General features: G+C 43.6%; 1 protein-coding gene across 1 annotated transcript; it reads right to left on the bottom strand.

Moving 5' to 3' along the window:
• Positions 1-5,038: 5,038 nt before the first annotated feature.
• LOC147960905 (uncharacterized) lies at positions 5,039-6,431 on the bottom strand. Its single transcript, XM_087537808.1, has 3 exons — positions 6,327-6,431; positions 5,762-6,226; positions 5,039-5,416 (listed from the first exon to the last, which is right to left on the bottom strand). Exons 1-3 carry the CDS (start codon positions 6,429-6,431, stop codon positions 5,153-5,155), a joined length of 834 nt encoding a protein of 277 aa, XP_087393934.1. The 3' UTR covers positions 5,039-5,152.
• Positions 6,432-15,230: the final 8,799 nt, after the last annotated feature.

The raw sequence follows: 15,230 nt of genomic DNA on the forward strand, positions 1-15,230 counted from the left end.
CTCTTTTAAGGAAGCCATTAAAAGCGAAAATTCGTCCAAGTGGTTGGTTGCCATGGAAGACGAGTTAAATTCTATGGGCTCAAACGACGTTTGGGACTTAGAATAAGTTTCCGATGGAGCTAAGAAAGTAGGCTGCAAGTGGGTCTACAAAACCAAGTATGATTCCAAAGGGAATGTCGAACGGTTCAAGGCAAGGCTAGTGGCAAAAGGGTATACACAGAGAGAAGGAATTGACTATAAGCAAACCTTTTCTCCTGTGTCAACCAAGGATTCTTTAAGAATCATTATGGCATTAGTAGCTCATTACGACCTAGAACTACACCAAATGGATGTTAAAACGGCATTTCTAAATGGTGACCTGAAAGAAAACGTTTACATGGCTCAGCCGAAAGGTTTTGTTGTGGAAGGGAAGGAACATTTAGCATGTCATCTAAAAAATCAATTTATGGCTTGATGCAAGCTTCAAGAGAGTGGTACCTCAAGTTTGATAAAATTATCAAAACTTTTGGTTTCATCGAAAACGTTGTGGACAACTGCATATACGTTAAGTTTAAAGGCAGTAGGTTCACATTTTTAGTCCTATACGTTGATGGCATATTGTTGGCATGTAGCGATAAGGATACGCTGCATGAGACCAAGAATCTTCTATCATCCAGTTTTGATATGAAAGATCTTGGTGAAGCCTCGTATGTCCTCGGCATCGAGATTCACCGAGATAGGTCCAGAGAAACGTTAGGACTATCTCAAAACGCATACTTTGAGAGAGTACTGAAAAAATTCAATATGCATAACTGCTCACCCTCACCTGCTCCTATAGTTAAGGGCGATAAGTTTGGGACATTTCACTGTCCGAGGAACCAGTGTGAAGCTGATCAGATGAAGTCGGTTCCTTATGCTTCAGCTGTCGGAAGTATCATGTATGCTCAAGTGTGTACGCGCCCAGATTTATGTTTTATAATAGGGATGCTTGGCAGATACCAATCAAATCCAGGACCGGACCACTGGAAGGCCGCAAAGAAAGTCTTGCGTTATATGCAAGGGACTAAGGATTTCATGCTTACATATAAAAAACTGATAACCTAGAAATTGTTGGTTATTCAGACTCTGATTTTGCCGGGTGTGTGGATAGTAAGAGATCCACGTCAGGTTATATATTCACACTCGCGGGAGGAGCTATATCGTGGAAAAGCTCCAAACAAACGTTAACTGCTGGATCTACGATGCAAGCAAAATTTGTAGCATGTTATGAGGCCACCGGCAGGCTGTATGGCTGAAGAATTTTATTCCCGGACTTAAAGTGGTTGACAACATATCTAAACCAATTTTATTGTACTGTGATAATGAACCCGCAGTTTGCTATACGAGTAACAACAGGTCAAGTAGTGCTGCCAGACACATTGACATAAAGTATCGTGTTGTGAAAGATAGAATCCAGGATCAAACAATTGATGTTAAACATATAAGAACGAAGCATATGCTTGCGGATCCGCTAACAAAAGGCTTATCACCCAGTATTTTTCGTGAGCATGTTGCCGGCATGGGATTACTGGAAGCCTTGTGATTCTGGAATAAGAGGACCATTTATATAAACCACTCCCCAATTACCAAAATGTTTTCCATTTTGAAATAGGCGGGTGTGCTATAAGTGTTGATGTTCTATGGCGTTTTGAGTTGTTGTAACACCTCACTTTGGTACATCATTCCTATGTAGAATGGGCAAATAAAGTTAAGCCTAACGATCAAGGGGGAGAATGTTGGTTTTGATCTGACGGCTTAACAGGCCAGTTAGATCTATTAGTCTAACAGAAAAAGGGAAAAGATAATGATAATGAAAAGGCCCCACGCACCAACGTACATGGGCTTTTTATCCCAACTAAGGCGCCCTGATCGGGGGCACCCAAACCAACTGATGGTTTAGGTCCCCTGTCGCCAGCGCTAGATAAAAGGGGGTACGGGAGAGGGTTGGCAGCCTGCGCAATCACAATTCTCGTACGGTTTCACTCCCCTCCCGATATTCTCTCACCCCATCCGATCAGGGGGAGCGCTGCAGCAACGGGAAGACCTACTCCAGCCGCCACTGCCGTCCCCGGCCAGTCCCGGTGGCGTCCTGAAGGAATCAGGACGTCGAGGAGAACCTCTGCTTCGACTACATCACCCCTGCATCACGCCTGCACCGAGCAGGCGATCATGTCGACTCCCGTGACGTGTAAAGGATCTCTAAACCCTCTCTATTCATGTTTATTAGGTGATCTAGATGCAATCTGTTTCTGCTAATGGCATCCCATAGATGCATAATTACTCCAACACACACACGTATGAGGCAAATTCCGTTGGGTTCACTTGAACCCAACGCTTATACGGTGGCTCTGCCGCTGGAGGTACTGGTATTTTTCTTTATTGTTTTACTGATGACAACAGGGTTCTGGACTAAGTTTCTGAAAACATTATACCCCATCTCGTTCATTCTGAAATCAGTTTTGACAGACCGTTAAAACTTTTGTTTGTATTTTGGAAATTTTAAATTTCAAATCACTGGATATTAGGAAACAATTCGACAATGTATCATTACTATTTTTCTTAGCTTGTGCACATGTTTCCACTATGGTTTTTTATTCGCAAGGATATAAATTTCACTAGTTACTGCATTCTGTAGACGTATATTACTGTACAAGTTTTAGAGTGGTTGGGCTTTTTTAGAACCGTTCGTTGATGTCGATCTAACGGCAGACAAATATGAAGTACTGGGTAGTACTCCGATGAAAGTACGCGAAAGTACTAAAACGAGTGGGGCCGATACTCGTGACAAGGTGGGGACGCGTTTTAATCTAGGGGCAGTTTAGTCCTAGGAAAATTTGCACGCGCCGCCCCTCTCATCGAATGCATAACCGCCGCCATGGTGCTACACATTCCACAATTACTCATCGGCGGCCATCTCCTCCCTCTCCTCCAAGTCCACCACAGTCATCTCCTCCTTCTTGCCGCTGCAACTTCGCTCCACTCAAGCAACCCCCCCCCCACCCATCCCACCCCCTCTTCCACGGCAGATCGGGCTGATGGCCGGCGGCGAGAACACCGACTTCGTGTAGATCGCCGGCGGCGACCAGGTCAAGTTGGCCAGGTTGAGGGAGATCCGTTCTTGGTTTGACAACACAAGGCAGATGAGCTGGACAGCAATGGCCACTCTCAAGAATTTGACGAAGAAGGATAGGGCAAAGCTTTTTCCCCCGACCGCGTAACCGATTCAGAAGATCGAGATCCTCCTCTGGGCGATGGAGTAGGCCAATTCGTCCAGCGAGTGGACCAGGCGGAGGTGGTGGGCATTCAGATCCAGGGTAGAGCATCCACTGGATCAGGAACCCACCGTGCACGAGGTGCCGTAGCAGATTGTGCAGCCTCCAACTGAGTCACCGGAGACTCCGAAGCGCAAGATGAGGAGGACAGTGGTCGCGACCTCGCTTCCCCGCCGTTCTCCACGCTTCCCTCGCCGCTCTCCTCGTCTGAACGGCGGTGGTAGCTATGTTTAGAGTAAGCTTCCCCACTCCTCATCTTCCTACTGCTCGTGCTTACATTGTGGTGATACTGATCGTAATAGCTCAGAGAGGGAATGCTAGATGGCATTTTAATCTCAATGAATTGCATGAACATTTGAGTACATGGATTTGGAGGATGGATTATGATGTATGTGAACCCTAGGCATCATATGAACCCTAGGAAAAATTAGTAATGTTCTAGTGGTAGACACTGAAATATTTCGGTACACACCGGTAGGCACTGAAATATTTCGGAACTGCCCTAGGAAAAATTTGTAATGTTGTAGTGGTGGACACTGAAATATTTCGGTACACACCGGTAGGCACTGAAATATTTCGGTACTGCCCTAGGCAAAATTTGTAATGTTGTAGTGGTAGACACTGAAATATTTCGGTACACACCGATAGGCACTGAAATATTTCGTTGCTACAATTTCAGTACACACCGATGCACACTGAATTATTTCACTACTGCAGTTTCAGTACACACCGGTACACACTGAAATATTTCAGTACTGCAAATTCTATACAAAGTTGGCATTTTGTCATTTATGTGTGAATTAAGCCATGCATCATATGGCCTAACTTTGTACATGAGTTTGGGTCAATTTCATGTCTATTTATTGTTAAAATTATTGTCATGCCATGAAACACAAGACAAGTCACTGACCCAAGCTTGCAAAGATGCCATATCAATGTTGCTGATATGAAATATGCATGTTTTCACCAAGTCTTGTGTCTGAATTAAAACTGAGCATTTTTTCTTGATGGTATCCATGGATCTAGAACTCCTATGAATTAGCTCATGTTGGATGTTTTGTTCTCCATCATTTGTACTAGCATTCCGTGCGATTAGATGCCATGACAAGACCCCTGGCATATTTATTTTCTTGCCTCCAACATCACATGTGTGTTTTGCAGGAAAAAACCTGGAGTTCACCAGGCTGGCTGAAGTTGTGAGGCTGGGAGGCTGATGGTGCTGCTACTGGCTGATCCTTCTTCTTTCAGTTTGTGTTCGTCATTTCTCAAGCCGTTGGACCAGGGCTACTTCCCTATGCGCTGTTAATGTATTAACTAATTCCTTCGAATTTGTAGTATTAGTTAGTTTGAATGTGGAAGTACCTTAATTTTTAGGAACGTAATGTTGCTATGTATGACCAAGGGTTTCATACCTTAATCTTTGGATAATTAATTATGTGAACTATTGGATGTGGCGCATAACGAAACGCCTCTACCATTGATACTAGTTCAACATGTCGGTCCAATTAGAGACCAGCCACTACCATATAGAACAGTTAGCATTTCATACTACAACCTGGCACATACAAAACATCACACAGTGGAAGCACATCCCTAAGCACCTTGCATTGTACAAGGTCTTAGAGACAAGCCTCTACCATATATAACAGTTACCATGTCACACTACAGCCTATAAAACATCACACAGTGGAATAATCATAGCTAGTAGAGCATTAGTTACCAGTTAATAATAGTTGCAATCCATCACAAGCAATAGTACCTAGATATGAGTAGATATAGGTACGGTAATACACGACAAGTACTCGCAAACAAGAGCTAACATAACAAGTTCATTTCACATTGATACATGGCCCACCCCAGTTCTAAATGAGGTGGATGGTGATCATCATCCTCAAGTCATGGCGACGGGTGTTCGCAATAGTGAGTAGGATGGCCTGTCCTACCCGAAGATTCTTGGCACGAAGGAACTTCTTCCACCCTGCCCTGCTCAAGACAGTGCGACCGTCCGTGTCCACTGCATAGGCACAGCTGGTGATGGAGCCCGTTCTGGTAAGGCGTAGTCCAGCAGCCATGCCTTCTTCGTCCGGGTTGATGCCACAGCTATCAAGTAACCTCTTAGGTAATTTCTGAAAACAGTTGACATGATATATGATCATGTCACGTGCAATTATCAACAAAGCATACACTTCAAGACACATATATCATTGGATTCAACACTGAGCATATATATCATCACATCACTACACTATACGCCAAGCATCAAATTACTACAGTAATTAGGCATATCATTAGATTACTGCGTACACTAAGCATATCATCGCATATTACTACACTACATGCATGTCATAAAATTCTTCACTAAATGAATTCTAAACTAGGCCTCTCATCACAGTACTACAACATGCATATCATATGAACTACTACACTAACTAAGCATGCATATCATGTAATTACCACACTAAGTAACATACCATGATATGCCGTTTAACATTCGTCCTTGTGATGCGGGTCACGAATGGCTTTCCTAGGTAGTCTTCACGTAGCGGAAGCATGTCCCAGAGGTTGCCGATTTCCTCGTCGCCCAGTCTGAGTCCTTGGGCATACAGGTATTCAACAAGTGGGTTCTCATCATCATCTGAATCGTCAACATCTGAATCAGCACCATCTTCCTCCTCATGAACTTCATCCTCACTATCCGGAATCAAATTTAGATAGATAACAGAAATCCTGGGCCTATCTCTTCTGAAGGAGAAGCTGATCAATTCACCCCCACTAAGACGCATGCGGGCGATGAAACGATCCCAATCATCTCCTCCTATCTGGGTTATCTTTCGCCCCTTCTCGACCTGCATAGTGTATGGGCCCCCAAGAGCGTCGAAGGTCACGGTGTCTGCGACGAGCTCATTGAATGCCAATCTCACATTGCATGGTACGATCTGTGTAAGATAAAAACAAATAACAGACACAATACATTAGTGGAAATAGCAAAAAAACACAAAAAGAATGTACTGTCAGAAGGTTCATATAAATTGTTACCGCTGCAAAAACAAAAGAAGGCTGGAAGTAGATGCCGAATAGCGTGGCAGTAGAAAGGCTGGTCCGGCACCATGAGTTGCAGCGTCCACATTGTGCTTCCTCCATTCTACACAGAACATGTTGAACTCTAAGTTGAATTGTACATAGTACAATACAAAGATCATACATATAATAAATCATAGTGATAACCTATACTGGCAATGGCCAATCAATCTATTTTATATCATCTACATAATAAAGCAATGCCAATGACAATGGCAATGCCCGTCTCATCTAAACCTGGGAATAGTTCGGCATCCAAACTAAAACCAGTCCAATCCACGGCACACATCAAAACCAAACCAATCCAGATATTTTCATTTAGAATCTAGACCAAACCGAACTATACATGCTCGTCATCCAACCCAGTCCAAACCGTTTTCAACTTTTGGATTGAATCCAAAGGTTCAAACCGTGGACAAAGCATATGCGAGGGCACGTCATGAATCTAGATCAGACATGGCGTCAAAGCTCGAGAGAGCCGACGAGCTCCAGCCGGCAACTGTGGCTCTTGGATTTGAAGCAGTAGTAGGTGGTAGTGGCGGCTCAAACTAATTGATTGATTTGGTCTCAAACCATAGAAACCAAATCAAGATCCAATCCAAAAACTAAGTTTCAGTCCAAACCAATCGGCTCAGATCCGCCTCTGTAGGGAGACGCGTTTGGGGAAGGGAAGAAGAGTGGAGATCTCACGTACTTGCCGGAGTTGGCGGCGGCCGCGCACCGGCAGCGAAGAGAGGGGTCGTCGGCACATGGCGGCGGAGGCGGCGGTGCTGGTCGAGAAGGGGAGAAAGAAAGATGTGGAGTGGTCGAGACGGGGAGAAAGAAAAATGTGGTACATGTGGTGGCTCGGTTGTGGGGATGACAAGGGGACCCACTTGTGAGACCGATAGCAATTGATGGCAAACCGCAGGAGGTGCACGACCGCGTGCACGACCGCCACGTCCCCACGTGGAATCGGGATGGCCGGGTGGGTGTGTCAAGTCAAATCGGCACCCGCGGCTTCTCGGTAACTCCAAGAGGCAGGAGCAGTGCCTTTCTTCCCCAAATCAGGTAGAAAACCCTCGTCCTCTCCCGAACCTAACCACCCTCTCTTCCTTCCTCACCACCTCACCACCCTCTCCTCCTTCGTCACCACCATCCTCCCTTCTTACGCCTCCCTCCTCCTGTCTTCGACCGACGATGAAGCGCGGGCGTGAAGATGCGGCGGACGAGCCGGAGGCAACCATCGGAGCAGAGCAGTCTGCTGCCGTGGCTGCAGCCGTGGGTGCAGCGGCTGAGTCCGCCGTAGCGGCGGAAGCTGGCGGTGCAGCGACCATTGTGCCTGCTCCCGCTGCCATCGCAGCCGTCGAGGCACCCGTCGGCGAGCACAAGGTCGGGGAAGATCTGGAGGAGGAGAAGATGAGAAGGCGTAAGCGCAAGGTGCATGACGAAATCGAAGAGCTGATGGAGGAGAACGCCATAAAGGAGTTCGACCTAGATAGCAGGAAGGGCAGCGACTTCGACGAGGATGCCATCGACGAGCTATCTGAGGTAGTACTCTGTTTTTTGCTCTGTTTTTTCATGACATTGGGGTTTTTCTTGTTAACTAGATGAGCATCAATTTCACTTGGGCGTTCTAGTTGTACGTATGTAGGATTGTAGGGATCTAGCATAGATCTTCATGTTGGATGTGGATTTTTAAATCTGATTCACATTTTGATTCTAGTAGATACTCTGGGTTTTTTTCATGGCATTGGGGTTAGTCTTGTTAACTAGATGAGCATAAGTTTCACAAGGGATACATTAATGAAAGAAGTGGGGTAATGAACCCAAATACAAGAAAATGTTCATGGCAGGGATACATTAATGAAAAAAGTGGGTTAAACAATGGATATATGGCAGGATTCTCCATTGGCTTCCCCAGGACAGTGACAAAATGCTGCAGTTCCTGATTCATTATAGTTTATGTACATGAATTAATTTGCACACATGTTCATAGATGATTAGTTTGCACACATGTTCATAGATGATCCATTTGCAAATTCTATACAGATTTCCATTTTGCAAAGGAAGTGATCGCTCCCTTAATAATTATGGGCTGACATTACATATCCACTGGATACCAAAAAATCAAAACATTTCATCTAGCCAATTTTCCACAGTATGTTATTTAGATGATCATAGCCACATCTCTCATCAATATGAGCAGTGAGACACCCCATAGCTCCTTTACCAATTTCCTTCTGAAAGTTATCAGAGTCTAACAATGTTGGAGAAGCAGTATTGTCACTGTCAGAAAGAATAATGGTTTCTTCATTCCAGTAGATAGAACAAACCCCCCTTGTGTGAAACATGGAGGAGTACAATGAAGCCATTTTTCTGATTCCAATAAGAATTACACCTGTAACAAGTATCAAATATCATTAAACCAAGCCACTTCATGTAGTCTTTCATGTGTTAATTATGTACTACTTGTGCACTAATCTATAAATGCAACTATTCCACCGTCCATATTTATGCATGTCAATTTATTTGGCTCAATTATGTATGTGCACATAAGCCTTATTTCTAGCAAATAGATAGTTGCCATGTTTCACATGTGTACTTTCAAAACATTGTAATTAAAGTCAATGTACCATAATAGATTACCTGAGTTGTTCTATGTGTACTAATTCACTAATTGACAGGAGGATGACGACGACGTGGACTACAGCATGGACAGCAGGCACAGCAAGAGCCGGTACACCCTGAGGCATCTGATTGCTGGGAAGATCAAGTACCGTTTCTTTGGCAAGATTGAGTGCCCTTTCTGTTGCAAGGTGATCGGTGGCGGCATATATGGCATGATCCAGCATGCCTTCAGCACTGGCAATGGACATGGCAAGAATCGTAGTGCCAGTACTCTGGCTAAACATGCTGCCTACGCACGCTTCCTTGAGATTGTCAAAGTCAATGAGCCCTACAACATGCATTGAAGAAGGGAGAGAAGTGATATGCTGCTAGAGTGCTGTTGCTGCCCCAGGACCGTTGTGTCCTCTTATGTTATCTATGTTTCTTTGTTGTTGGAGTCTAAAACTGATGTCCTATGGTGTGTCTAAACCTATGCTGAGCGGTGGTTGATCTGCCGTTTATGTTAAGAATTTGCTGCTACTCTGGTTTAGTGTTCCTAGTTGTTAATACTATTTTGGTGATACATGTTTAAGCCTTGTACAATGCTAGATGCTTAGGGTGGTGCTTAGAAAAATAAACAGGGTTTTTCTGAAGCACCGGTGCCTATTTGTACAGGAGAGACGCCTAGTTATGCGTCTACCCTGTACAAATAAGCACCTGTGCTTAAGAAAAGCCTGGTTTATTTCTATAAGCAACTCCCCTAAGCACCTTGCATTGTACAAGGCCTTAGCAACTCAAGTATCGTACGGTGGTCTATGTTATGGTTGCTATGTTATTCTGCCGTATGGTGATGCATGCTAGGAACTCTAATAATATGACTATGGTAGTTATAGCTTGGCATGACTATGTTTAGTGTATAACTCAGCATGTTCCTGCCATATCTATGAGCAGTTACAACTGAACTATGCATTAATTTTTGACAAAATTAAAGCATGCAAATGATTGCCGATTCCACCTATTGCCAAATCAAGCTTTGTACTGATGATGCATTAGATATTGCAATAAGTAGAGGATGATCATAATTGCCAAAAGTACTTATTTCCACTTTCTGATAAGAACTCAACGTGTATCAAATGATGCTAAAAGTAGAGCATGAGCATGAGAATGTATCAATGCATTAGATATTGCAATAAGTAGAGGATGCTCATGATTGCCAAAAGCACCTATTTCCACTTTCTGATAAGAAAAACAAAACGTGTATCAAATGATGCTAAAAGTAGAGCATGAGCATGAGCATGTACCAATTAATGATCAATTGATGCTACCTATTTGTGTTTGAATGGGATCAATAAAGCTGGTGCTGGTTTATGCTCTCTGCGTGACCGTGATGGTAACGAAGACACTTGGTTGGCTATGGTCTTGCTGTCAAATTTATGTTTTAGTTCTTTAAGACTCTTTGCTGCTTGCTCGGGATCGACTAGCTTTCTCGGGCGTCCACGTGCTCTCTTCCTTTTGGGGGAGTTGGGTGCACCGGTATCCTTCTGGGAGTTGGATGTGTCAGGTTCGTTGGAACCATCAGGATTATTGACTAATTGTACGTCCTCTTCTGAAGCATCAGGTAGAACTGCTTGCTGGGCATCGTACACTTCCTTCTGTTTAAGAGAGAGTGCTGCGTTAGTTCTAATCATGAGACTTGTGAAATAAATGATATATTCTTGATGTAGCGCTAACCGTTATGGGGAACTTATATGATTCGAGACGAAGCGCATTGCAATTTGAATGCAGTAAGGCTGTACATATTTTCCACCTGAAAATATCTATCCTTGCCTATATTGGATAACCAACACTGACGTCAGCATAGCTTTCAAGCTAAACAAAGTACAAATATAAATTAGGCATTCAATTACCTGGTTCAAAATATCGGTCATTTCATCCCCGTTCCATGACAACATGCACTGCAGTGTCCAAACCGCACAGGAAGTCCTGCGATGTTTAGTTAAAGATCAGTAATCTTATTCGTGTACGCAAATAATAATTTATGAGGCCATGCGTACCCATCGGTCTGTTGTGGTATGTTCTCATAGCGTTTTTTGGTCCATTCGGCAAAATTGATGTTCTTAGCTGGTGATATCAACCCTTTCTTGACAGCTTCGTCAATGCAGAACTAAATCGAGTCCACCTAGGGTACGACGAGTTATACATAGGGTTACGGTACTTTGGGAGCTCATGTTCCATGCGGATCAAAAGAGGCAGCAAGAGAACACTTACAAGAGAATCTTCCTTGGTCTTGTTGCAATGATAATTCATGGAGTTCAGAGTCTGAATTTCTTTTTTGTCAAAATTAAACATCATTAGCATCCAATGGTTTTGGTGTACATTCAGTGGGACATGCACCTGCAGTAAAATTTGGGTTGGGTTGAGAACCGAAATTTGTCGTGTACGTAAACTATGAAAGTGTGGAAAACGTGTACCTTTCGGCGCCCTACAAATTTTCCTGCTACACGAGCTAACCATGAGGCTGCACGTCCAACAGGAACCACCCCCTTCATTTGTAACAGCTTTTCGGTTTCTTGAGGGGATATGATTGAGGTAGTATCATTCTCAATTTGGCTAATGCTAGCATATGCCATAATAACCTGCCAAATTTTCAATCATACAATAATAAGACAGTTGTTGCGGTAATGATGTAGAATAGAGTATAATGGGCTTACATCACCATAAATGTATTTGTCGTCCAAATTTCGCTTCAGATTTTCTGCTGTGAGGGTAATGTCTCCGATTCTAGCTATTTCAACAGGGTCGTATGTTCCGCGGATGTAAACGGATGTCTCTATGTCCTCATCCGTGAACTTGTAATCATTACCAAAGACAGGCTTCATCGGAGTTAATTGTGGTTCCTCATTGTTTTCCGTCACATGTCTTGCACTTGGTGTACTCGAAGTCCCTGTCGTGAATTGGCTAGCCCTAGGAGTTCCTGTCAGGGATGAATTGCACACATTGACTTGATCCTACAATGAACAAAGGTAGTTCATCATTAGTTTGTTACTTTTAGATATTAACGTGTTGGGCCATATTGATCACCTGCACGCCTCCTTTCTGTGACACTGATTGTCGGTTCCTTGTAAATTCGTATTTTAAGTCCTGTAACAATGCAAACAATAATGAACATGAAGGAACATATTCATAAAAAATACAAAATGCACAGTATGACATACATGGAGTTCCCTCCTTAAGTCTTTAATTTCGTCCTCGGCCTTCGACAACCTAGGATTAGTGCCAGTTTTAGTCTTCATGTCGATCAAGTCTTCACCTAGAGTCTGGTATTTGACATCAAATCTGTGCTCAATTTCCATTAACTTCCTGCCTACCTTCTTTTCATGATCAGCAATGCGTGCATTCATGACTTCAACTACCATTTCAATCTGTGTAAACAAAATAAAACCCCGTTGATAACAATAGCTAAATGAATGAGGTTCCATGACACCTATTTGTGATATTGCAAAAACAAATAGTCTTTGGAGTACATACTTGCTGGCTACTAAATTGATGTCCTTGTGATGGTGCTCGATACGAATCATGTTGATGCACATGTCCATCTTTTTTTCTTGGAAAATTGTTAGAATTCTCGGGCGGTCATTGAGGAGCACAAATTTCCATGACAGCCTATTTTTTAAAATATAATGAACCATTAGTACCAAATAAAAAATCGGATATAGAAAGTTCAATTGTAGATAGGTACCAGCCCGTTATAAAGACCTCCTTTCTCGTAAGCATCGCTTCTTATAGTAGCCATCATTTCGTCCCATCGTGCGATCAATGGAGGGGGTCTAGAAGCATACATTAATCGGCCACTACGCACGTGCTCCCAGTACCAATACTACACAATAAATTAGTTCATCACCATACAGATATGCAACAGAATAATAATTAAAGGACATTAAGTAGTGATCTAGCACTAACCTGGAGCAGAATTAGATTTCCTTGTAGATTTACGTGATCTCGATTTCTAAACTTGTGAACGGATAGGAAGAAGTGATTAAGTGTGAAACATCCCCAGTTAAATTTCCGAAGGTTTTCAAGATCTGTAACAAGGTTGAGATATTTCGAGTCCACATAATGTTGTGCTGTTGGTGCTAGAACAGTACCAATTGCGTACAGAATGAACCGTCTCAGGAAATCACCGTCTGGGGCTTTGGAAGCTCGGATCGCCGTTTCAAGGTCAGAAATCAAAATTTGCCCATTGTTTGCATAGGCGGTAAACAATTCTGTGTCGGTTTGATTTTCCAAATGTGGCTCTATATCCTCCCCTTCTATTGGAATGCCAAATATACCTTGCACGTCCTCTTTTGTTATAGGAATTGGCGTTTTACCGATGGTAATGGATTTCGTGTCCATATCTATGCTCTTGGCTAGTCTAACCAACATTATGCGCCGTAGTGTCACTTCATGCATCTGGGTTAGACCGCCAAGACTGGTTTCTGATATGATGTACTTTTTGTGGTCTTCTGACAATAGTTTCATGGTTTTTCCGAACCTTGTCTGTGAGCATACTAACTTCATATGACCATGCTTTTCGGCGAGTTCCTGTTACATTCCATTAAATATTACTGAGTACACATGAATTATGTGTACGAAACGATTGTACACAAACAGTCAATTACTTACCGCATCGGTAGTTTCGGAGATGGGCTTTTCTCCATTATTAATGTTCGTATCTGAAACTGACATTGCTGCCTCGTATGCAATGATAAAATCAGGCTCCATTAATCTGAACAAAATTGGAAAATGTATAACAAAATTAGCAGAGAAATAATTTTAACAAAATTAACTGGGTCATTTAACATATGATCCACTTATGGTTTAAGCACAGAACCTATTTGGGTGAAAAACCTATGAGGGTTCAACAACTAAAGCATCGGCGGACAACGATTATAAAGAGTTACGATCAGCTAATACCTTATCTCGGAGATGGTGCCACCGAGTAGATGGCGGCGGTTAGTGCGTCGGAAACTATAAGTGCCGGTATAGCGCGGTCGACGGCGCAAAGGAAAAACGGCGCGTTCATGCGAGGAGGAGGCGGCGAGAAGAACACTAACGTTCGAGCCCTCAGATCACGTTGGCGGTGGGGGGCGAGTGGTGGCCGCCGACTCCTGTATTCCGTGGGCGACCAGCGTCTCCGATCTGATCTTGCAGCGGTCGTGGGAGGTGCGGACGGCCCAGGTGGTTAGAATGCGGAGCTGTAATCGCGGGATTTAGGGAGGGGTGGGCCGCGTGAGTTATGTGAGATTTGGATAAATGATATAAAGAAATAAGAAAATCTTGTGAACTCGGTGTGGGGTTTACGGGGTTTAGGGTTTAGGGGTTTAGGGTTATTAGGGTTTAGGGGTTTAGGGTTATCAGGGGTTAGGGTTATCAGGGTTTAGGGTTGAGTGTTTACATGCAAGCCCGGAAATGCGCGTGTCAGAGAACGTACTTGCATGTATATGTACTAATGATCCCAAACTTTCTTAATGGCATCCCATGACCACATAGAGAATGAATGCATAATGGTTTCCATGTTGGGCAAAATTTTGAATGTTTTTACGGTTTAGTGGGGGGTTTAGGGTTATCAGGGTTTAGGGTTTAAGGGTTTTAGGGTTGACGGAACTATGTTTGTCTTACGGTGGACGTAGCACACACACCAGACATTGGTGGAGCGTTGGTCTACAATGGATTCCCTCCGGTAGCATCGATCCGATCCGTTGAATGGCTCGGCCGACAAACTTCGTGCCACATAGAGCATGCATCCATCCACTGGACCGGATCAATGTTGGGTTGGTTTCATACAGGTGAGGAAAGCAGCTAGTGCTTTCGGGGTGTTGACATGCTAGGCCGGAAATGCGCTTGTCAGAGATCGTACTTGCATGTATAATCCCAAACTTTTTTCATGGCATCCCATGACCCCATAGAGAATGCATGCATAATGGTTTCCATGTGGGGCAAAAATTTGAATGTTTTTACGGTTTAGTGGGGGGGTTAGGGTTATCAGGGTTTAGGGTTTTAGGGTTGATGGAACTATGTTTGTCTTACGGTGGACGTAGCACACACACCGGACATTGATGGAGCATTGGTCTACAATGAATTCCCTCCGGTACCATCGATCCGGTCCGTTGACTGGCTCGGCCGACAAACTTCGTGCCACATAGAGCATGCATCCATCCACTGGACCGGATCGATGTTTGGTTGGTTTCATACAGGTGAGGAACCCAGCTAGTGCTTTCGGGGTGTTGACAT

Source organism: Triticum urartu, chromosome 7A, assembly GCF_056163025.1.
Source record: "Triticum urartu cultivar PI428250 chromosome 7A, HENAU_Tu73, whole genome shotgun sequence".
In the NCBI taxonomy this organism is placed as follows: Eukaryota; Viridiplantae; Streptophyta; class Magnoliopsida; order Poales; family Poaceae; genus Triticum; species Triticum urartu.

Bases quoted from the DNA above. Each gene is read 5' to 3' on its own strand.
- LOC147960905 (XM_087537808.1), bottom strand. From the start codon at position 6,431: ATGGAGGAAGCACAATGTGGACGCTGCAACTCATGGTGCCGGACCAGC. The intron at 6,227-6,326 runs GTAACAATTTAT...TATCTTACACAG, and splicing joins CTTCTTTTGTTTTTGCAGCG to ATCGTACCATGCAATGTGAG. The intron at 5,417-5,761 runs GTATGTTACTTA...AACTGTTTTCAG, and splicing joins ATGTTAAACGGCATATCATG to AAATTACCTAAGAGGTTACT.